This window comes from Lynx rufus, unplaced genomic scaffold, assembly GCF_022079265.1.
Source record: "Lynx rufus isolate CCGP_SWC_20201006 ecotype Redwood Valley unplaced genomic scaffold, mLynRuf1.p SCAF_11, whole genome shotgun sequence".
Lineage (NCBI taxonomy): Eukaryota > Metazoa > Chordata > Mammalia > Carnivora > Felidae > Lynx > Lynx rufus.
In genome coordinates this window covers 25,484,649-25,509,385 of record NW_025814825.1, presented here as the reverse complement: position 1 = coordinate 25,509,385, position 24,737 = coordinate 25,484,649, and the positions used below count along the sequence as shown (strand labels likewise).

The 24,737-nt window shown below is 43.9% G+C and overlaps 1 protein-coding gene across 1 annotated transcript in view; it reads left to right on the top strand.

The window, feature by feature from the left end:
- GRID1 (glutamate ionotropic receptor delta type subunit 1) overlaps positions 1–24,737 on the top strand; it is a 697,306-nt gene that overhangs the window by 430,579 nt on the left and 241,990 nt on the right. The window contains exon 5 of the mRNA XM_047072607.1: positions 6,555–6,608. Within this exon, the coding sequence (XP_046928563.1) occupies positions 6,555–6,608 (54 nt within the window). The remainder of the gene's footprint in view (positions 1–6,554; positions 6,609–24,737) is intronic.

The window sequence follows — 24,737 nt, the reverse complement described above, 5'->3', positions numbered from 1 at the left end:
CTCATTAGGGCGTGTGAGTAAAGGAAAGTGTGTGTGTTGTGAAGTGGGGGAGATGTAGTATCGAAGAGTCTGGTGGGGTGCTTGATCGGAGGAAATGGCCCTGACTTGGTCCTGTGTGAAAGGCTGCAAGCAGAGGCAGGGGACTGGACTGGAGGTGCTTCCTCCAGCCCCTCAGAACTGCTGTCTTCTCCACCTCCTTAGAGGGATTTGGATATTAGAACTGATCTCCACCTGTATGTGGCCAAGACAGGCCACCCTGCATATACTATTCCCGTTAGCACTAGGGACTGCTTTCTCTCCAGAGCTTTGGGGAGCTGGGAGCGGGGGCTTTGGTCTGTATCTACTTCTCTATGGCAACTGTGGAACCAGAGTGGCTGAATAGCCAGGACAGGATTCAAATGTCCCCTGGCCTCCAGGAGGCCTGCAGGATGGCCTGTTGTTGTCCTGCGTCACCTATACGAGAGCTCTGGTGATGCGATTGGAGCAAGGTTCAGACAGGGGCTGCTGCTCATGGACGAGGGGACACTTTCTCTTCTCTAGGTGTGGGAGGGACAGATGCCTTCCACTTCTCTAAGAGGCATGTAGCTATGACGGTGTGCTTTTCTCTCAAGAAGGTGGTGTGTGGGTGTCAGGACAAGTGTAGACACCTGGCTCTGTCTCTGTAGGTGATGCCCCTCACTGCTGGCTACCTGTGTCCACCATCCCAGCCCTTTCTATGAGCTATGTGCCATGGTAAGCACCTTGGGTCTTCTATTTAAAAGGGGCTCAGGGCACCTGGATGGCTCAGTTGGTCTAGCGTCTGACTCTTGATTTCGTCTCAGGTCATGACCTTGTGGTTGTAGGATCAAACCTTGCATTGGGCTCCATGCTGATAGCATGAAGCCTGCTTGGGATTCTCTCTCTCTCTCTCTCTCTCTCTCTCTCTCTCTCAAAATAAATGAATAAACATTTAAAAAAAAAATAAAAGGGACCCAAACAGGAGTCAGCATGAGCCTTGGAAGGTTCCACCTCCTCAGCTCTTCTTCTAAAGTTCTGTGTTGGCCAATCTACTGATGGACCACAAGATCTGGGAAGTCGGCCACTGATGGTTTGGCCAGGCCTTGTGGGACTCACAGCAGCAACTTAACCAGGGCTGCTGGTGCTGTGTCAAGGCATTGTGACACTGCAGGGACTCCTTGGGGTCACTGCGACCTTGTTCCTGCCTCCCACAGGGTCTAGGTGGAGCTCCTACTGTTGCACAGGACTCTATTGCCTACCATTGTGTTATTTTGAGGGTTGCCCCACAGTCCTGGTGCCCAGCTCCTGCAGAGAAGCCCAGCTGTAGGAATGTAGCCTCCCTGCTTGCTGGAGACGAGTGACCAGAACCCACCCAGAGCAGATAGCCTGCTCCACTCCCTTCCCCACCCACAGAATGAAGGGCTGCCCTTTGTTTGTCTAGTCAGCTCAACACTTCCCTGCCCGTGCCAATGGTGTTTCATAGCAATGGACTCACAGCGTTGCCAAGGTGAAGGGAGGCCCCACGTTGTGCTGCCTTAAAGGGTCTGTGGATTCCTGGAGGAGAGGGCACTTATCACACTTGCCACATTGTGTTTATTGTCGGTTGTCTTAGTACTGTTGGTTCCATGATGGCACAGACGAGGCTCCTGGCTCATACCCGTATTCAGGAGAGTTAGGACAATAGCTGGTGTGTGGCAGGCACAGTGTGTTGAGTGAAGGAGGGAATAGATGAGAGACTATACATGTCTACACATTCAAGAAACCATTGAACAAAGACCAGGCTGGGGCCTTGAGTGGAAGGAATGGAGAACACCTTCATGTTCACTCATTATCTGTAGTGAGCAACTCTCTGGGCTGGAAGCTTCACATAATTTCATTGAATTCCCATGATAACCCCAGGGTGGGAGGTGTGTGTCTCAGGTTGGGTTCCCAGAAGCAGACTCTGGAGTGAGGATTTGTGTGACAATGATTTATTAAGAAGTGTTCCCAGGGGAATTAAAAAGAAAGAAAGACAGCAGGGGAGTGGGAATGTGGCAGGGAAATGAAGGAAGCCAGAGCTGGTGCGCTAGCAATGAGGCAGTTTGGGCTCAGTCCATGGAGAAATTCTGTAACCAGCAGAGCTCACACTTGAAACAGTCCCCATCTGGGAACAGGGCATCTGCACTTGTATATGTGATACTCTCTGTCCTTGGTGAGGGGTGTAAATTCCCAGGCACAGTGAGTGCTGTGCAGGGTTCCGGCAGCCTGAGCCACGGGTGTCTGCCGTTGGGCGTGAATGCACACAGGGAGCCAGTGTGCTCAAAAACCCTAGTGGGATTCAGGGGGAATGTGGGCAGAGCATCGATAGCACTGTTGGCATTCGAACGCCTTAAAGGCGTGGAGCTGCCGCTCAGGGAGGTGGAGTAGCTCAGCCAGCAGCCCGCAACCAAGTAGTGCCAGAACTGGGATTCGAACATGCTCTGCCTGCCTGCTTCCCCTTACCCTGCTGGCCCTGCCACGGAAGGGAGGACTCGGCTGCATCTGCTGCAGACATGGCTGAGGAGGAAGAGGAAAGGATAGCACTTAGACGGGGAATTAGTGGTGCTGTGAGGGGCACTGCCCACTGGGCTGTGAGCATTTAGGGCTCTTCCCACAGAGCTGGCAGCTCACCAGTAACTAGGGGGTAGGGGGGGAGGTGTTCTTTCCAAATCTGCAGTAGCTTCTCCTTCTTACAGTCTAGCTCAGCTTCTGGGTGAGTTGCATCCTCTGGAAAAGGCTACAGCCAAATGCTATTTATCTCTGTGTGGGGAAAAGAGGCTTAACAAATTAGCTGAGCTTAATTGATGAGGAAAGTAGGACAGAAAAGTTGGCCAGTTGTCCTGTGGGGTTTTCTGATCAATTCTCTCCATCAGTATATTTCATGTATGAGTCTGAGACCAGGTGGAAAAACTCCTGAGGGTAGCCAGGGTCCCACCTGTTCCCTGGGATGTCCCAGCAGCTGTGGCAGGTCCTCTGCACTGCTGGCTCTCTGAGTACACAGAGGACCGTTCTCCTGCACAGGTGCACCTGTACCTTCAGATTCATAGAACCAAACATTCTGGAGCAGTGTTCCCAGCTGCAGAGGCCAAGAGTCAGGGTCAGAGCTCTGAAATAACACAGGACTCAGGCATATCACCATTCCCAGTGAATTAGGATCCCAAGGAATTAGGCCCCAAAGTCTACATTTGTTAAAAATACATCTTTTTAAAAATTTTTAAAGGTTTTTATTTGAGAGAGAGAGAGAGAGAGAGAGAGAGAGCAAGCGGGGGAGGGGGAGAGAGCGAGGGAGACAGATTACCAAGTAGGCTCCATGCTGTCAGCTCAGAGCCCCATGCTGGGCTCGAACTCACAAACTATGAGATCATGACCTGAGCCAAAATCAAGAGTCAGATGCTTAACCAAATGAGCCACCCAGGTACCCCTCAAGGTCTTCACTTTTAAAAGCTCCCTAGGAGATTCCTACATGCAGCCAGACTTGAAAATCATTGCTTTGGAATGTCAATGTGTGATTAAGTCTTGCCTTTTGCCCATGGTCAGCTTCTATGCTGATACTTAAATACCTTTCAGGGACACGCTGTTCACCTTCCACTCAGGCACTTCCCCTGATAAGACCTCACTGCTCCTGAGGCAGCCCCATTCCATCTTGAACTACTTGGAAAATCAGAAAATTCTGTCTTACATAGTGTTGATATCTGCCTCCCAGATTACTGGAGACCTTGGTCCTAAATAAACTCTGAGAGGCTGCAAAGAGCAATTCCAGTCTCTCTTGCCCATGACAGTTCTTCATGTGCCTAAAGACACCTATACTTTCACTGGCCTACTCCGTGACCGAGTCTAATTTGTGGTGTCCTCCATTAAGTGGTGTAGCCCAGTAGTCAACTCCCGGCCCCAGCAGTGTTTCTTCTAAGTCTCCTCTCCCCAGTTGCCCTTCTGTTCCTGGAAACCCAGAGCAGGGCTTTGAGTGCAGCCTTGTTAATCTACATCTCTTTAGATTCAGTTCAGTGTTCCAGTGTTCTGGAACCTATAAGTTCCCTGATAGTTACCTCCTCTGAGGATCTGAGGCTCCTCAGAAGGCAACTGGCCCTTAAGTCCTCATAGCTTCTAGGGAGAGGGCCTGGTTTGTGGAGTTTGTAGAATGGGGAGAAAGTATCTTTGGGACATGGCCCCACAGGAGTTTGGTATCTCTGGAGATCCTTTCTTTCAGGGGCAGAACAGAGAAGACTTGGAGCCTCCTTCCTGAGGTGGGGGATGGAGCAGCCTAGGAGGGGAGAGTTTTGTGGGGGCACGGCTCATAAGGAGGAGGACTTGTGTGGCTCCAGAAGACTTCCAGGTTCCAAGAATGTGATGGATCAAGGAATAAGGGTGGAACCTACAAAAGGTGGGGGATGGCCACTTCCCTTCTCTGCTTTGTGAAAAAGGCTTGGGATTTGTATGGACGCCATTTTGTGTTTGCTGCTTCTTGAGATTGAGGACTGAAGATATTGGCAGACAAGAGGAAGCAAGCATTATATATGTCTTATAGATGAACAAACTGAGACCAAAGGGGTTAAATGACAGCTGGTGGAGGCAGTCCTTTCCAGCCCAGTCCAGACTCCCATCCTAATTTGTCTTCACAGGGGCTGGCACCCTCTCCCTTCTAGGCTGGAGAAGGGGAGTTTGTGTCTTTAACCCCCAGATGGCCCAGAAAGACCCCTGTGTCCACCATTGGTGTCCTGTGGGAGCTTTCTGTAAAGGACTGGGATGCTAGAGCTGGGACACTCACACAGGCTCTATTTCCACATGCTTGTGCTGGCCAACAAACGTGTCCATTCTTTGTGTGGATGAAGTTTTAACAGAAGACCGTGCACAGACAGTGCAATGATGTACCTCCCACATATAGCTGGGTTGCTGGTGCAGGCAGGCTCTTTAGCCCTCTATGCCTCATGGTTAAGGAGAAAGAGTCAGAGCTCTGTGTACTGATGAGGAAAAATATTCTTGATATATTGATAAGTGAAAAAATGATAGTTGTAACCTGATGCATATTTTGTGATCTCATTTAAATAAAAACATCTGTCTGATATGGGTACATAGATATGTACTTGCAGATGTGACCACAACCTTCTAGAAGGGGACACCTTAAACAATCTCTGGAGGATAAATGCGGAGGGGTAAATGGGACATTTCACCATTTAGCATATTTATTTTATCTTTTAAAGTTTATTTTTTAAAGTTTGAGAGAGAGAGAGAAAGCGTGCGCATGTGAGGCAGGGGAGGGGCAGACAGAGCGGGAGAGAGAGAATCCTAAGCAAGCTCTGTGCTGCCAGCATGGAGCCTAACATGGAGCTCAAACCCACGAGCCCTGAGATCATGACCTGAGTTAAAATCAAGAGTCGGACACTTATCCAACTGAGCTACGCAGGCACCCCATTTAGCACATTTTTAAAAAGGGGGCAAGGTTATGGGATGATTTTGAACATTTTTACTTCTCTGTGTTTTTTTCAAATAAAAAAGAGTAATAAAAATTACATCACAAAAATACACGCAAAAAAGTAAAAATAAAAGAGGACTACAATCTGATAGTTCTCTCCCACGTTCATAGGTGGCCTGGCACAGTGCCTGGTACTCAGCAAGTACCTGACACATGCTAACGGTGAGAGCTCTCACAGGACATGCTTGACAATGATCAGTTCCTTCTCTCCTTTCAATCTGATGGCTTTCCAGTTAAAGGAGGATAAAAGCACCCAGAAAACATATGAGAAACGAAATAAGGAACCCTTATTTTCACTCTCTTCCACTTCCTTCACGTATTCAACAGCAATATTCACTCATATATTGAACACTATGTGCCAATTAAAGGGTAAGGTTCTGGGATACCACGCAAGATGTGGTCCCTGTCGTCATGGAGACCCCAACTTAGTGAAAGAGATAGATACTACGAAATAAATAAGCCGCTAATATTCAAGCACAGAAATAGCACGTGCTATAAAGAAACAGAACAAATTGCTATAAGAGAGAATGATGGGAGTAGAGTCATTGCCCAGAAGCAAGAAAGAGCCAGTTCTATGGGTCCTTTATGGGTTCTTTAGAACTGAAGGCAGCTCAGAACCCCAGCTGTGAGCTGCTGTTCTCCCAGGTGTCATTCATTGCAGCTGGACAAGCTGCCATAAATCCCTCATTCCAGATTTCGGATATTTAGCCTCTGGCAGTCATGAGAATCATCCCCCTAAGCTCCCCTTCAGAAAAGCATTTGCAGGTACTTTTTCGAGAGGGGAGAGGAAAGCCCTCACCTTTGGCGGCCCTGTGATGCCTGTAGGAACCAGAGCTTCAACCTTGCTGAGGGCTAGTGCATAAGAGCTTGGAAAACAGCAGGAAATCAGATATCTGTGTTCAAGTGATGCGTCTTGTAGCTAAGGCAGCGAAAGCTCAGGGGATGGCATGTTTTGTGAAGAAAAAAATCTCCAAGAACAATGTTTATCAAACCCCGTCTTGGCAATCATCTTGCGTGTCTACCAGCTTCTGGCTTGCTTCTATTCATGTTTGTTTTCTTTTTCTTTCTGCAGGCCGTAGAGACCAATCTGGCTTCCAAGGACAGCCACTGGGTCTTTGTGAATGAGGTAAGAGCCCCAGAGTGGGAAGGGGTGCAGCCTGCACTGAGCCCCCAGCCCCTTGAGAAAGCTCAGTGGGAAGCTGTTGGGGCTAATTCTGACTTGGGATGCTGGAGTGAATTCTAGGGCCCCACTGTTCAGCACAGGGTCTCAGAGAGTTGGACCTGACCTGCCAAGATGCTCAGGGGAGCAGGTGAGAACCAGGGAAAGAGTCAAGATTGGAGTACATGAAGTCAGAAGAGAAGTGGTTTCAGGCATTAGATGTGCAGAGTGAGGAGAGACAGCCGGTCAGGGGGTTGGGGGCTGGAGAGATTGGGGCAGGTTAGAAGATGGGATGGAGAGGGAGTGGGGCAGAGGAGTGAGGGGGGATGGAGGAAGCTGCATTTCATGCAGGAGTTTGCAGTTCTGTGTGTTACATGACTGTGAATGTGTGTATGTATGAGTGCCTGCATGTGGGAGTGTATGTGAAAACACGTATGTCAGCATATGTGACAGTGTAGATGTATATGTGTGTGAGTGTGTACGTGTGTGCACACGCTCCTGGACCTAGCGGGGGCAGGAATCAGTGTAGCCATTTAAAGCGGGTAGATGAGAAGTCTCTCCCATGACAGGCCATCCCACTGCTTTGGGTGCTGGGAAGAAGGGGAACACCAAGTTTTCACTGTGGCCCAGTCCTCTCTTCGCCTGTTTTACCTGCCTGGCTCTGACCTCCTCCATACTGCAGACATTCCAAGTGAGTGGTCTTTAACCACATGCCCATTCAGGAAACACCACCAGGGCAGCCTGTGTGACCCCAGCATGCTGTTAACAGAGCTGATTCCGGAAGACGGTTCCTGGTGCATGCTTTCATCAGGGCTTTGGCCTTCAGCTTCTCCTAAATTAACTGATCAATTTCTAATGGCCTCATTCTAGAAGATGCAAGGTTTATTATAGAGGTAATTTATTCTTTTATGATGTGTGTTTCTTCATTAGCTCAGTGCTCTATGGCTGGAAGAGTTTTGGGTGGCTTATTTTAATAATTTTGCAGGTAGTATCAGATAGTAACTTTTACAAGGCCCACTTTTCATGGCTTTCCTCCATAAATTCACATCTTATTAGCTCTACCCGGGCCTGTTGGACAATGCAAATTAACTGTCCATTTACGTCAGGTTGTGGCTGGTTGTGCTGCTAATTAGAAGAGACATGTTGGCCACCTCCCCGTTCTTCAGAGCCTGCTGGAGTCCTCCTTGGTCCTGGGAAGTTTTGATCCTCTGGGCTTTGTCATCTTCTCTATGGGTTCTTCAAAGTCTGGTTTTCTTTGTTCCAGAGAAGGGATGCATTTCATGTGCCTCTTAAGGCAAATGTCTGGTGCTGGCTTGAATATTTTGGTGACTCCTCCAAACTGAATCGTCAGTGTTCCTCTGTTGTCAGTCTTCAAAAAGCACTCTGATTTTGCATCTTTAACCTGTATGCTTTTTTCTCCTCTGCATCCTGACTCACCTCCAGGGTCCTCTGTTCCTCCTGAGCCCCTCTTCATGGCTAGGAGTGACTTCAGAATGGTTAGTGCTGAAGTGCCCGCAGGGGCATTGCTGGGCAGCTGGACCCCAGGACTTACTTAGGGTCACCAGGAGTAGTCAGGCTGACAGATGTCAGCCACACTAGAACAGCCTCATCCAAGAGGATAGCTATGCCCCACGACAGTCAGCAGCACATTGTGGGCTGGGACACACATCATGTGAATATCCCCGGGCTAAGTGTATCCTCCTCCAGAAGTGATCTCCTTTCTTGGCTTCCTTTTCTATAGGAGGCTATTCTTCTTGAGAATGAAAGGGTAACACCTACCATTTCTTATTTATTTATTTTTATTTTTTTATGTTTTTTTTTTTTTTTTTACTTTTATATTTGAGAGAGAGAGAGAGACAGACAGACAGACACAGCATGAGTGCAGGAGGGGCAGAGAGAGAGGAAGACACAGAATCCGAATCAGGCTCCAGGCTCTGAGCTGTCAGCATAGAGCCTGGCGTGGGGCTCAAACTCACAAACCTTGAGATCGTGACCTGATCATCAGCTGAAGTTGGATGCTTAACCGACTGAGCTAGCAGGCACCCCTTACTTATTTAATTTTTAAAGTTTATTTATTTACTTGGAAGGAGAGAGAGAGAGAAAGCACACATAGGGGAGGGGCAGAGAGAAGGCTAGAGAGAGTATCCAAAGCAGGCTCTGCACTGTCAGCTTGGAGCCCGATGCAGGGCTCAATCTCATGACTGTGGGATCATGACCTGAGCTAAAATCAAGAGTCCGAAGTTTAACCAACTGAGCCACCCAGGCGCTCCAACACCTACCATTTCTTGATCACCTATTATATGCCAGGCACTTGTCAGAGTGTTTTATATTTGGGACCATCCTTAGGCCTCATCAACAACCCTATATGACAGTTATTATCATCTCCATTTTACAGTTGGGAAAGGGCAGGCCCAAGAGGCTAAATCACTTGCCCAAGGTCATACAATGATTAAATGGTGCATTTGGGATTCTGTATGAAGACTGACTACAAAGCCATTTCTACCAAATGACACTATTATGCATATGGCCCTGACAAAGATCCTTAAACTATGGTCAAGGTCTGATTTAGTGAGGCCAGTAGGTAGGACTCAGGTATGCACACTTATGGAGACACTCTTGGCTTTGGTGTCAGCTCATGTACATTCTTGAAGTCTGTGATCTGGAGGTATGTCGTCCTATAAAGCTTTGACCCTTAGGTCCCAGTGTGGCCTTTGGTTAATGAGCAAGCTGTTCTCTCAACTGTACGTAGATTTACCCTTAGGATCCAGCCATATTCAGAACTGCTGTTTCCTGTTACATAAGGCCCCACTGGAAACAAAAGTCCATTATTCTTATGATAGTTGTATCATTCTAGACTCTATCTAAATACAGAGCCACAGACAATGTTTACCAGTTGCTTTTCTGTTTGTCATATGTGATGGATAGGATAAAATAAAGTGGGAAGAAGAGAAGCAGGGGAAGGCATTTGGTGGTTCCCACATGGTCTCCAGAATTCAGCAACAGTATTGGGGCCCCATCTTCTCATTTCCTGAGCTGCTCCCTACTTCTTTAGAAGCAAGTTCAGTTTGTTTGACAAACTCAGGTTGGTGCCTCTTCCCCTCATGTCTTTCCCCCAAGGAGGCCTGCACTGTGGTCCCCAGTTCTGCCCCTGCTCCCTCATTCCTCACAGGCTGTGTCTTCTAGTTTCTCCCTCTATATCTGACTTCCTTAATGTATTTTCCTGGATTCAAGATAAACACTCAAAGGCACGTGATTTTGTTTTGTTTTGTTTTTTCCTTAATCTGGTGGTTTTCTTAATACATATACTCCTTCACTGGTGAATATTGGTGTTGTATACATGAGGTCTATTTCATTTGGAGAAGGGGTGATTGGATGCAGAGAAAGGCTTGTGAGCATGTGAGCCTCACTGATAGTTTTTAGATTTTGCAGGTCTCTGGGCTTGACTGTGGGAACACTGGCAAGCAGATGTACTTTTGGTTCTAAACTATATTTTCATTGATTATTTAAATTATATGTTAGTTTGGAGGAGGGTGGGGGATTCGAAAAAACCTGTGGAAAGCAAATTGAACCAGTTGTTAAGGTGGCCACTAGGTCATGAGTCCCTAGAAGACATGGTCAGAATTTAGCTAATCACTGAATCCTAGTGCCCTATGCAAAGAGTAGGTTCTTTTCTTTTTTAAGTTTATTTAATTATTTTGAGTGAGAGAGAGAGAGAGAGAATGATAGCACATGTATAGCTTGAGGGGAGGTTGGGTGAGGCAGAGAGAGAGAGAGAGAGAGAGAGAGAGAGAGAGAGAGAGAGAGAGAATCCCAAGCAGTCTCCCTGGTGTCAGCACAGAGCCCTACATGGGGCTTGAATTCATGAACTGTGAGATCATGACCTGAGCCAAAATCACGACTAGGACACTTAACCAACTGAGCCACCCAAACATTCCCCAAAGAGTAGGTTCCTAATAAGGTTTGGTTGAAGGCAGGTTGATATACTTAGGATGGAGCAAGTTCCTTTGAAGAACATTTCTCAGTAGGCCTTCAAGGAAAGACAAAGGCAACAATTAAACTCGAGGCTTAGGGATGGAGGGGACTAGTCTGGGTCATTCACCAGAAGTTGCCAGTTGAGGACCAGTCACACATGGCTCTGGATGAGCTAGGTAGCTTCCAGAACCTCTTCACTAGCTGGTCTGGAGTGTCTCTTCTCCATATGGCTTTCAGCAGATCCCAGGTGAGCCAGTGTGCAGGACAGGTGTCCTCAATGCCAGGTGGAGTCTGAATGCAGAAGAGAATGCCCTTTCCATGAGGATCTGTCTTTTGGGAACTTTTTGGAGGAAATTCTTTTATGGAATATGTATATATAATTTTCAGCATCTTCCGGAACTAAGTGTGATGGGACTTGGAGTGCTCTGTTTGTTGCTGAACAGCTCAGACTGTTAGAGTAGTTCTTCCAGACATGCACCCAAAGCATGTTTTGATGGAAATGGTTTAAGATGTTTAGAAAGCAGTTCAGAAGCTCATATATAACCCTTGTTCTTAGGTTTCTCAGTGAGTGAGGCTCTGGGCTGTGTAGGTGGAAGAGACAGAACTGGCAGGCACCCCTGCCACATTTCCAGCAGACATCAATGACCATCACATCCCATGCCCATTTCAGAACTTGTGTCTGAGCTCCAGACCCAGAGGTCCAGATGCCTTCTAGACTCAGCTGCTTGGAAGCCTTGTGACCACTTCCAGCTCAGTGCATCTCTCCCCAATGCTCCCTCACTCAGCGTTCCATTCCCAGGGGCCCATGTCTCCACCCCTCTGGTTGGCTTCCTACTCAGTGAAGAAAAGCCAACATCATGGGCCCTGCCTCAGAACCTGTCTAGGATGACCCTGACTGCACCTGTACACCTTCATGTACTTCTTACCCTTTTACTCACTCTCCCATGACTCATCCCTGCAAGCAGAGGAGTGACTTGTTTTCTCTATTTATTTTCCTTTCCTGGCTCTGCCTTTGCCAGGATCTCCCTTTATACCTGGCATGCTCTTCCTGAATGTCTGATTGCCAAGGTCTTACATTCCAGCAGGGGTCTGCTAAACATCTCCTTTGCCAAAAAGTCTTCCTGGATTTCCCCATTAGAGTTATTCATTGTCTTACTGTCGTACACTCCTTGCCCCAACTATGATGCTCTGTGCCTGATTCCCTGTGCATGCAACTATGATGCATGTGCCTGATTCCCTGAACAGCCTGTAAGTGGACCTCCTTTCTGTCAGGCTGCCTAGAGTTCCCAGCACAAGGGAGTCACACACAGAGAATTTGTGTGCATTAAGGCCCCTGCTGCTGGCTGGCCTCCTGCTTCCTCACCTTGACTCTGCTTGTCTAATTGCCTACATGTGGAAGAAGAGCATTTATAACTGTCCCTATCTTTCATGGACTCAGAAAGCTGTCATTTTGCTCTATGAGCTACAGCTGTCAGCACCCCCTGCTCTCGGCATCCCCTTTCCCTGCACTTATGAGTCCCATGGGGCACAAGCTCTTCCTCTGAGGCACACGCATGCTCCCTTCAGCCCCAGTCCAAGGCATTAGCCGATGGCAGAGCAGCCAGGGAGAAGGGCAGGGGAAGTGCTGGCTGGGCTTCCTACAGCAGTCTCCAAATTGCATTTGGGAGCATATGTTCTGCTAATTTGTAGGTGCTTTGTGGAAAAAGGATTCTGTGATCAAAGAGGGTGGCTAAGTTAAAGAGTGAGAAATGGGTGTCTCCTACAGGCATCTTCGGTCTCTGAAGCCGGCTGTGCTTTCCAAGGATGGGGCCGTGCACACTGTCACGTGCATTTGTTCCAATTGCACTCGTGCATTTTCTCTCAGTGTGCTCCCCTCTGCTCTTGAATAGGTTGTTGGCAGGTGGTGGAGTGTCAGGACCCGGAGGCTAGAGTGCACATTCTTCCACATGACTCATGAGGTTGCTCATGTGCTGACCTCAGAGCCCTCTCTGGTCTTAGTTCCAACCACCTCTTATCTTACAGGGCTGCTCTGAGTGTATCCTAAGAGATCACTACCTCAAGCACAGGGTCATCCTAGGGTCTGGACCTCTTCAGCGAGCCTCTGCCCAGAATGCTGTTGTATTGTGGCCCCTCAGGCCTCAGCCCCCACCTTATTACTTTCACTGGTTTGCCACCAACACATACTCTATGAGGATCCCTGGGTGCAGACGTCGGCTTGCCCCAGAGGGCATTTCTGTCAGCAGTCCAGAAAAAACGTTAGTCCAGACTTCCAAATCTTCCCCACCCACAAACACATGCTGAGTTAAAATAAATGAAAATGAGATGAGGCTATACATGAATAATGAGGGGGAAAGAAATGCTAATACACTAATTGAAGAAAACAAGAAGAAAGACCATGATATGAATGTGGAATCAAATAGCTTTAAGAAATCTCTATTTGGGACACAGAGAAAGGTTGGGAGAAGATTTAATTTTTTTCTTCCTTTCATTTTGAAGATTCCAATTCTGCTTGGATATGAAGTCCCTGTACCATTTACTGTCTACAAATTTAATTTAGGAACACTCAAAACCAATTATGTTTGTTGTAATTGGGTCGCTTGTTTCTCTCCTCAGCCCCACTGAGGAGCCCTTGAGGACAGGGGCCACATCCTATCCACCTCTGAAGCCCCAGCGGATCTATCAGACATTACAGATGCAGGCACTTTTTTTTTTCATGTTTATTTATTTTTGAGAGAGGGCGAGAGAGCATGCACAGGGGATGGGCAGAGAGAGTGGGGGCAGAAAATCTGAAGCAGGCTCCGTGCTGAGAGTAGAGAGCCCGGTTCAGGGCTTGAACTCATGAACCATGAGATCATGACCTGAGCCCAAGTCGGTCACTTAACCAACTGAGCCACCCAAGCGCCCAGCACTGTTGTTTTGAGCATTCCTTTCTTCATCTATTTTTTCACTTAAATTTTACAACTTTATTGAGGTTTAACTCATGTACAGTAAATGCATATATTTAAGTGTACAATTTACATTTGACATACGAGTCACCCATGAACTCTTACCACAATGAAGATAGTGAACATGTCCGTGATCCACAAAGTGCCCCTTGGTAATCCCACCTCCAGCCCCACCTTCTCCCACTCCCCAAGCAATTACTGATCTGTTCCTGGCACTTACAGATTATTCCTACTTTCCAGGGTTTTATACAAATGGAATCACACAGTATGTACTCTTTTTCCTATTTTGCTATGGCTATTTCCATCCAGATAATTATTGTGAGATTCACCCATATTGCAATGTATACCAATAGTTCTTTTTTTCATTGAGGAGTATTCAAATGTATGAATTCATCACAATTTGAGTATCTGTTTGTTCATTGATGGACATTTGGGTTGTTCTAGATTTTTTAGTGATTACAAATAAGGCTGTTGTGGATGTTCATGTACAAGCCTTTGTATGGACATATGCTTTCATTTTTCTTGGGTACATATTTACAAGTGGAATTGCTGGGCCATATGGTAGATGTATGTTTAACTTTTTAAGAATCTTTCAAGTGGTATGAGAATTCCAATTGCTTCACATTATGTTAAGTAGCTGGTTTGATCAGGTTTTTGATATTAGCCATTATAGTGGTATGTAATGGTACCTCATTATGATTGTAATTTTAATTTCCCTACTAACTAATGATACTGAGCATATTTTCATTTGTCTATGTGCCATCTATATCTATATCTCTCTTGGGGGGGGAGCTGAGATCATTGATTTGAGGACTTTTTCTTTAGTGCTATAAACTTCCCCTCAAGTGACTTAATGGCATCCCCCAAAGTTTGCTATGTTGTGTTTTCACTGTTATTCAGTTTAAAATACTTTCTATATTACCCTTTGATTTCTTCTTTGACTCATGGGTTGTTTAGAAGTGTGTTATTTAGTTTCCAAATATTTGGGGATTTTTAAAGGATTTTTCTCTTATTGATTTTTAATTCAGTTCCACTGTGGTCAAAGAATATAGTTTCTCATACTTACACCTTTTAAAATTTATTGAGACTTATTTGATAGTCCAGTACATTTTCTGTCTTGATAAATGTTTTATGTGCACTTGAAAAAGATGTGTAATCTATTGTTGTTGTGTGGAATGTTCTATAAATGTCAATTAGGTCAATTTAGTTGATAGGGTTGTTTATGTCTTCTGTATCCTTGATGACTTTTTGTCTATTTGTTCTATCATTTATTGAGAGGGGAGTATCAAAATATTCAACTTTAATTGTGAGTTTGTCTGTTCTCCTTGTAGTTTTATCCGTTGTTGTTTAATGTATTTTTAAGCTTCGTTACAAGAGGCATAAATGTTTAGGATTTTATGTCCTGTTGATTAATTGATCTGTTATCATTACAAAATGACCTTCTTTATCCTTCTGCTCTGAAATGTTCTCCACTCTGAAATATAATTTGATATTACTGCAGCTATTACAGATCTATTTTGACTAGTGTTAGCCTAATATATCTTTTTCCATTCTTTTACTTTTAACCTACTCATTTCCTTGTGCTTAAAATATAGCATGTTTCTGGAAAGCCACTCATACTTTGATATTGCTATTTTATCTGTTGTAACACTTGGCCTTTTAATTGCAGTGCTTAGATGATTTAAATTTAATGTGAATATTAATATGATTGGTAACTATGGTTTCTTTACCTGGAAGTCAAATGAAAAAACCATTTCTGAGGGGAGGGAGAGAACATTGGTGCCAAGTGCTATTGTTATGAGGATGTGATGACCTGTGGGGTCAATGGTTGGAAAGAGTTGGAGGACCAAGTCCCCATGTACCTCAACTTATATTATTCCATTTCACAGATAAGAAAACAGAGGCTGAGAGAGATGGACTGATTTTCAATGTCACTTAGGAAGTGGCAGTCAGGATTTGAACTTAGGTGTAGGTGACTCCAAATTTAAGAAATAAATACCTATGCCACACTGCCCCTCTCTTACCTTTCCTCCTCATACTCAGTACTAACTAAACACTAAGTACATGACTGAACCCCAACAATATTAGAATGTTTTTACAATTTGGAAGTGGTAATACAGTTCTCATTTACGGAAATTTGTTCTTATAAAACCTTTATTAGAGTTCTTCCCTTTATGTTACTTTACATAGTACCACCTTTTTTTGTTTGTTTGTTTTAGATTTCCTGTGGAAATAATGAAAGAGCCCTGCAAAAGCCCATACAATTAAGCTAATACCTGTCACATGAGTAGTATCTGAAGGGAACAAACCACATTTGCTAAAAATGTACTTCCAGTCATTACTCAGAATGTACCTATTATCCTTCCTTAGCCAAAAGGAATCTATGAAATTTAACACTTATGGTTGTAGATACATGAGGAAATTGTCATTGTGTATAGCGTTAACATCATTCTCCAGCCCTTTTCAGAGCCCCATGGGAAGAGTACTTGGAGCTGTACAGATGAGTTGGGGGATAGTACTAAGAGAGTAGTGATGTACCCTTGTGTTTTAGATCAATCTTTGGGAACATGCAATGGATACTTCCTTCCTTAAGCCTTATTTTCTTCATCTGCTCAATGGGGTTCATGATACTACCTCCTAGGAAAGTTGTGAAGATTAGGTGAGATAACTCACCAGAAGTGACCCATCACAGGGTCTGGCACACAGCAAGCACTCTTGAAGGAGCGTTCCTCTTATTAACCAATCACTAATGTCCTGCAGAGAAGTTCATCTTTGGAACTTAAGGAAATACCCAGATTTGAGGAATTGATAACAGGTCAGTGCATGTCTTCATGAGGAGTGCCAGGGGACGGAGCCATGGCTTAACTCATCGTCTGGGTGACCTCGGATTGGAACATTTCTAACTGTGCTTGGGGCTTCCTGGGGCCCTAGTTCTCCCTTTCAGACTCCTATACATCCTTTAAAACTCCATCCGATTACCCTCCCCTCACTTTGCAACACCTATGAATTTCTTCCATAACCTTTCTTTTTTCCAACTCCCCCAGAGAACTCAGGCAGTGATTCTTCATTGGTCTTTAACTTCTTCCTCCATGTCCTGTCTCCCTACCAGGATCTGCAACTCTTGACAATCTATAATTCGTTTGTCATACGTGTACTGACCACCCCTGAAGCATTGGGATGCTCATGCACATTTGAGAGATATCCTCCTCACTCTCAGAGAGCTTATGGCATCATGGGTGAGAAACATGTGCTCTTCACAAATCTACAGCTAGGCAATGCTTGTAGGGGCCACTCCAGATCCTCTGCCTTTTGCAACCAAGTTCAAGCTTCCTGCAGACAGAACAGCTCAGCTAGATTCCTGCCATTGATGTGGAATCAGACTGTATGTTTTATATGTGAATCAATTGTCCCCAACAAGTACGTTATCCTTTTGCAGAGTTTTGACAGAAGGATGCTTGGGAAAGGGAGTACTGACATTTAGGGAGTTTTAAAAATAGCTTTAATCCCCATGTGCAGCAAATGCATCCGAAAACTAAAGGTTAGTGTCTACCTTTGTGCATTCCCATCCATCGCTCTTCTCACAAATGGGTTCTGATGGATTCCGATGAACTCACTGCTTATGCCAGAGAGATCCTATTATCTGTGCCTTCTAGTCTGTTATTACACCTCCTGTGCCAGGCTGGTTAATCACCGTGTACCACATGGAGAGGCGAGCAGCAAGCACATGCGCGCATGCTCATGCGCCACGCAGCTACCGCCTTTACGCAGCGTGGGGCGGGGGGAGGGATAGGAGGCCCCTGGTGGGGTTCCCAAGGAGTGTGCTTTCAAAACTGGAACATAGAAGCAGAGGTGGAGGCAGGAGACAATTCAGACCACCAAAACTTTTTGTGAAGTGTCTTAAATAACGTTCAAGGGCTCATAAAGACAGTAGGCTTTGCTTTGGTTATTTTTTCCACTGTCTCAAACCAGAAGATGTTCTGTGCACTGGGGAAGACTGTCTCTTAAGCTGGTTGAAGAATCCCATATGAATATTGTCCAATTTCAGCAAGAGGAGGGAAGAAACCCTTTACTTGTCGTTGATCAGTACTAGGCCGCAGTTTCCTGCAGCCCTGAAGACTGGCTTGCTGGCTGACAAGGTGATGAGGGGCTGAGGAGCCAAGTGCTCCTCCTGGCCAGCTGCAGAGTGGGGCTTCTGGTCAAGAATTGCTAAAGAGCCCACCTTGTGAGGCCAGTGGGGTCTGAATGGCCTCCTTTCTTACCCTCAGATCTCTGCTTATCTGCTGTGGGATATTGCAGGAACAGTGAGCCAAGTGGTTGCTCCCCCAAGCAGGAAACTTACATTTGAGTACCTACTGTGTGCCAGGCCCTGCTTTGGATGCTTTGTAGACATTATTTCAAAACAGATTAAATTTATCCGTGAAATCCCATTTAAAGGGATGGCAAGAAATTTGAACCCATTACAACAGGATAGCTTCCTCCTTGTCCTCTTGAAGGTTGTGCAAAGGTCCCTGGATTTTGCACTGTCAAGATCAATCATAGAGAATCTGTCTAGATACTCAGGAAGTTTCAACCCACTTTGGGTCTCAAGCTTGGGCATGGTGTTTTGTTTTGTTTTTTCTTCTGAGCCTGAAGGACCCCAGGCATTGGGTTCAGGCTTCCTACATGGCTACCAGCCACTCCTGTCTGATACCCCATCCTGGATTATCACGTATCAGGGAATGGGAAGACCCACAGACCCCTCTACTGTCCCCTTTCTGTCTTAACTGGAAGCTTCCCAGCTGAAGCCACTTTGACTACTCCCATTCTCTAAGCCACAGAAACTTCCCAGCCAATATCATTGTCAGTTCACATCTTTGTTGAAAGAAAATATCTTGGGAGAAAGAAGAGCACAAACTTTCTAGAGTCTGTAGTATTGCTTACTTCCATGTATATATGTGGGCACATGCATGGTAGGGAGGGAAGGACACGGGTAGAAGGAAAGCAGGGGGAAATTGCTCTATTCTTTTCTGAATCTTCTACAATAGTAAAACAAAATACAAATTAAGATGCTAATGAATTATCCTTTCCAATAGCCTTATATATGTAGTTTATTTTGCCAAATTGAGGTTTCTCTGTTACGTTCAGCTTTGTATCTTATTGTTTTCAATTAAGAATGTATCATTCACAATTTATCATGTCAGTAATTAGCATTCAGAATAATATTTAATGGTCTTGTAGTAGTCTGTCATTTGGAGGAATCATAATTTTTGCAAACCTTCTCCACTTTTGGAAACTTAGGTTGGTTAATGCTGTTGTAAATAATGCTGCAGTCAACATACTTCAACCTAGATCTGACATGTCTGATTCCTAGTGATGGTAAAAATATTGTTTCAAAGTATGGGAGCCCTCAGTGAGCCTAAGCTTCTTTTATCAGAGTGCCTGTCTCGTCCCACTCTTGTGTTGTATGAACACGACTATCATTGTTTTTCATCTTTATCAATATTATAGATAAAAAGGCTCACTGCATTGTGTTAATTTGTATTTCTTTGCTTATTGGCCAAGCCAAACACTTTGGACATTTAATTTTTGATAATGCATGTTTCTAATTTTGTGACTTTAGTTGCTCATGTCTTTTGTGCAGAGATATTAGTCTTTTGTTATATGACTGACCCTTGCATCCACCTTCTGAGAGAGATGTTACTAACACTGGAATAAAGATTATAAACTTGAGGGTCAGAAAAGGCCTAAGGTCTCACAACTGTATAAAGACAAGCTGGAATTTTAAGCTCAAGTTGGTCTTGTTCAATGTGGTGCTGCCTTTGAGCCAGTCCAGTCCCACCTTAAATGGATATGCATGTTCATTTATCTTATAAGGGACAGAATTTCTGCACTGAAGAAATAAATCTTCCAATTGTTATATTGGATTAGATCAATTCCTGAATCAAAAGTTGGCTTTACCAGTGTGGAGGTTCCTCAGAAAATTAAAAATAGACCTACCCTATGACCCAGCAATAGCACTGCTAGGAATCTACCCAAGGGATACAGGAGTACTGATGCATAGGGGCACTTGTACCCCAATGTTCATAGCAGCACTCTCAACAATAGCCAAATTATGGAAAGAGCCTAAATGTCCATCAACTGATGAATGGATAAAGAAATTGTGGTTTATATACACAATGGAATACTACGTGGCAATGAGAAAAAATGAAATATGGCCTTTTGTAGCAACGTGGATGGAACTAGAGAGTGTGATGCTAAGTGAAATAAGCCATACAGAGAAAGACAGATACCATATGGTTTCACTCTTATGTGGATCCTGAGAAACTTAACAGGAACCCTTGGGGGAGGGGAAGGAAAAAAAAAAAAAAAAAAGGACGTTAGAGTGGGAGAGAGCCAAAGCATAAGAGACTGTTAAAAACTGAGAACAAACTGAGGGTTGATGGGGGGTGGGAGGGAGGGGCGGGTGGGTGATGGGTATTGAGGAGGGCACCTTTTGGGATGAGCACTGGGTGTTGTATGGAAACCAATTTGTCAATAAACTTCATATAAAAAAAAAAGTTGGCTTTACAACTTAAAGTGGCATAGAATTTTCTTTTTTTAAAAAAAAGTTTATTTTTGGGATGAGCACTGGGTGTTGTATGGAAACCAATTTGACAATAAATTACATATTTTGAAAAAAGTTTATTTATTTATTTTGAGAGAGAGAGAGAGGGAGAGAGAAAGTGAGCAGGGGAGGGGCAGAAAGAGAAGGAGAGAGAGATTCCCAAGCAGGCTTTGCACTGTCAGCTCTGAGCCTAAGGCAGGGCTTAATCTCGGGAACGGTGAGATCATGACTTGCCAAAATCAAGAGTCTTGAGCTAAATCAAGACACTTAACTGACTGAGCCACCCAAGTACCCAGACATAGAATTTTCTGTTAACCTTGGGGCACCTGGGTGGCTCAGCTGGTTAAGTGTCCAACTCTTGATTTTGGTCCAGGTCATAGTCTCACAGTTCATGAGTTCGAGCCCCATATGGGGCTCCACTCTGACAGTGCAGAGCCTACTTGGGATTCTCTTTCTCTCCAACTCTTTCTTCCCTTCCCCTGCTCTCTCTCTCTCTCTCTCTCTCTCTCTCTCTCAAAATAAATGAACTTAAAAAAAGAATTTTCTATTAACCTTGGTTAATACACAGAAAAGTCATGAAAATTTCTCTAATTTTTATCCAATAAAAGGGAATGAGCAGCATCAGTGGGCTCATAGAAGACACATAAAGTAGCTTTTATGATTAAACTCACAGTATTGTGCTTAAGGCCCTGGCTCTGTTTTGTGAGAGTCTTCAATGGCCCCAGTGAAGCTCCCCCAAGCAGACTTGCAGTGAGGGAGCAGGCGCCCTCCTTCCTTTCATGAGGAGTGGAATCACATCCCTGTTCCCCTTTCCCCCTCAAGGAAACGTTCCTCACTAAATCCTCTTTCCCTCGATTTTGACTTTTCTGGTTTTTTAGTCAAGAAATTAATTCTCATTTTCCTTGGCGAATCTGCATGTGTGCCAGGCTCTTCACTATGGAATTTCATATCATTAAAGCTTGGTGCCTCCAAGGGAAATTCCAATTTAGCATAATGGTTTCGTTTAATATGAAATGCTGTTTCCTCTTCCAGATATTGGTTTCAGGAAGAAGGGATCTATTATCCATTAAGTTTTTGTACCTCTGCTCACATAACACAGCCCAGGGAAGGATGTGCCCCTCAGGTGAAAAGTAGTCACAGCAACGAGCTGTAGGCCTGGGCAGTGTGGTGAGCTTGAGGGATGAAATTATGGGTAGACATCTAACTGGGCAGTGGTTTGGAGTGCAGGGTGCTAATATGTGAGGAGGGGCACGAGGAGATTCTGCTGAATCTGCTCCTACAAGGATTTGGGCTTTTAACCTGAGTGAGCTGAGGCGCCACTGGAGCATTTTGAGCTGAGGAGTGATGCCATCTGAGTTATGGTTTGGAAGGATCACCCTAAATTCTGTGCTGAAAATACACTGTAGGCATTAGGGTGGGAAAGGACAGAAAAAAGGGAAAAAGAAAGCTTAAAAATTAGTGCCTTTAATTAGCGATGATGATGGCTTGGACCAGGATGAGATAAGTGAGCAGAGGTAGTAAGAGGCACTTAGATTCTGAAAGTTTGAAGACAGGGCTGACAGACACTGCTGACTAAACTGATATACACAGAGGGCAAATGACTAGCCAAAGGGCAAGCACGTAGCAAGTGTTAAAGCTGAGGAAGGGAAAAGGAGGCTTTAGGGAGTTTGTGGGGGGGGGGGGAGTGGTATTTTATGTAGGGTGTTCTGGATTTTAACCAGGCAGTATGACTCTAGTGCATACACTCTTATTATTTCACAAACTTTTTGAAGTGTAACTGACATTAAAGATACTGCACAGTTTGATGAGTTATGTCTTGGAGTTTTGACATATACATTTGTGAAACTATCACAATAATCATGAAAATGCACCTTTCTATTACCCACAAAAGTTTTCTCCTGTTCCCACGTAACCAGTTTCTCTCTCTCTCCACCCAATCCCAGGTAACCTCTGATCCATTTTCTGTCAGTGTAGATTACTTTGCATTTTCTAGGATTTTAGATCAATGGAATCATACAGTACATACTCTTTTTTGTCTAGCTTATTTCACTCACAATAATTTTGAAATGCATTCATGTTGTTATGTATATTTGTTGGTTAATTTTTGTATATGGTGTGAAGTAAGGGCCGAGATTAATATTTATTTTCTTCTGATTTATTTTCTGCATTAATATTTAATTTTTCCAGTACCATTTTTTGAAAATAGTACTCTTTCCCCTTTGGATCATTCATTGAGTATCAATTGGCCTTCAATGTTTGGATCTATTCCTAGGGTCTCTCTTCTATTTCATTGACCTATATGTCTATCTTCACACTGGTACCATGCTGTCTTTATGCTTGTAGCTTTATAGTTAGTATTGAAATCAAGTATAGTAAGTTTTTCACCTTTTTCTTCTTTAAAAATGTGCTTTTACCCATCTACATCCTTCACATTTTCACAGGCCTGGGACTAGGATGAGGCAAGTGAGGCACCTAATAAGGCAAAAAATTTAAGGGGGAACTCACCCTCAAGTTTGTGCAAGTACCTCACCTTAGTTCTTGCCTTGCATTTCCATATACATTTTATTTTTAAAAAGTGTTTATTTATTTTGAGACACACACACACGTGCCCGCGTGCATGCGCGTGTGCGCGCACACACACACACACACAGGGCAGGGAAGGGACAGAGAGAGAGAGAGAGAGAGAGCAGTGAGAAAATTCCAAGCAGGCTCCATGCTGGTGCTGGAAGCACAGAGCCCAATGTGGGGCTTGACTCATGAACCATTAGATCAGGACCTGAGCCAAAATCAAGAGTTGAATATCTAACTGACTGAGCCACCCAGGTGCCCCGACCATATAAGTTTTAGAATTAACTTGTCAGTTTGTAGAAAAGGCCTGCTAAGATTTTAATTTCAATTGTATTGAGTCTAGAGATCATTTGAGGGAGAATTGAGAGCTTCACAACATTGAGTCTTCTGATCTATGAACAAGGTATATATTTTCATTTATGTATATCCTCAATTATTTTTAGCAATGTTCTGCAATGTTAAATGCACAGGTCTTGTTAAATTCATCCCTATGTTTCTAATATTTTTGATATAATTGTAAATGGTGTTGCTTTTTCAATTTAAGTTTACAGTTGTTTCTAGCATGTAGAAAATACAAATGGCTTTTGAATATTGACCTTGCATCTGTGTCACAACCTTGCTAAACTTATACATTAGTTCTAGTGGCTTTATTTTGTAGATTTACAGTTTTCTACATAGACAGTTATGTCATATGTGAATAAAGACAGTTCTACTTCTTCCTTTCAAATCCAGATCTTTTTTATTTCTTTTCTTGCCCTACTGCATTGGCTAGAACCTCCAGCACAATGTTGAATAGAACTATTAAGACTGCACATATTTGGGGATGCCTGGGTGGCTCAGTTGGTTAAGAGTCCAACTTCAGCTCAGGTCATTATCTCACGGTTCATGAGTTTGAGCCCTGCATTGGGCTCTGTGCTGACAGCTCAGAGCCTGGAGCCTGCTTTGGACTCTTTGTCTCCCTCTCTTTCTGCCCCTCCCCCACTCACTCCCTGTCTCTGTCTCTCTCAAAAGTAAATAAACATTAGAAAATTAAACAAAAAAAGACTGCACATCTTTACTTCTTTACTGATTTTAGGGCTATACATTTAGCTTTATACCATTAATTATGATGTTAGGTATAGGTTGATCATACATATGCTTGATAAGGTTGAAGAAGTTCTCTTTTATTATTAGTTTCCTGAAGGTTTTTAACAGAATTAGAAACTGGATTGTGCCAATTTTTTTATGCATCTATTGATATATTCACATGGTTTTTCTTTTTTTATTCTGTTGATATGGAGTACTAAATTAATTCATTTTCAAATGTGAAACCAACCTTACAGCCTGGAGATAAACCCCACTTGCCCTCATCATGTTTCTGGGTTTTATTTTGTTTTGTTTTGAGTTGTTGGATTTACACTTACCTAAAATATTAGCAAAGATATTTTAAGGAAGTTTTGTATCTATGTTCATGAGGGATGTTCATCTGTAGTTTTCTTATCGTGTAAACCCTTTGTCTAGTTTTGTTATCAGGGTAGTACTAGCCTCCTGAAACAAGAATCTGTTTTGTCTCTTCAGTTTTCTGAAAGAATTTGTGTAGATTTGATATGTAGAATTCACCAGTGAAGATACCTGGGCCTGGAAATTTCCCCACCTACCCACCTACCTCCACCATGGGAAGATTTTTAACAAGTCCAGCTTTATTAGTAGATATATTTAGGTTATACATTTTTTTTCTAAGTGAGGTTTGATAGTTTGCACCTTTCAAGGAAGTTGTCCATTGTATCTAAGTTTCTTATAGTTCTGATCTGCTTCTGATAAATTCTTCACCTTCTGTTTTTCATTCCTTAAAGGTGTCATTTTACTGACTTATGGTTCACCTTGTTTCTGATGAGAAACAGCTATCATTCTTATCTTCATTTTTCTCTGCGTATTGGATCTTTTTCCTCTGGTTGTTTTAAGATTTTTCTTTTTCTCTGATTGTGTGCTTAGGTGTGGATGTCATCAAATTTAGAAACTGTTTAACCATTATTTCTCCCAATATTTTTT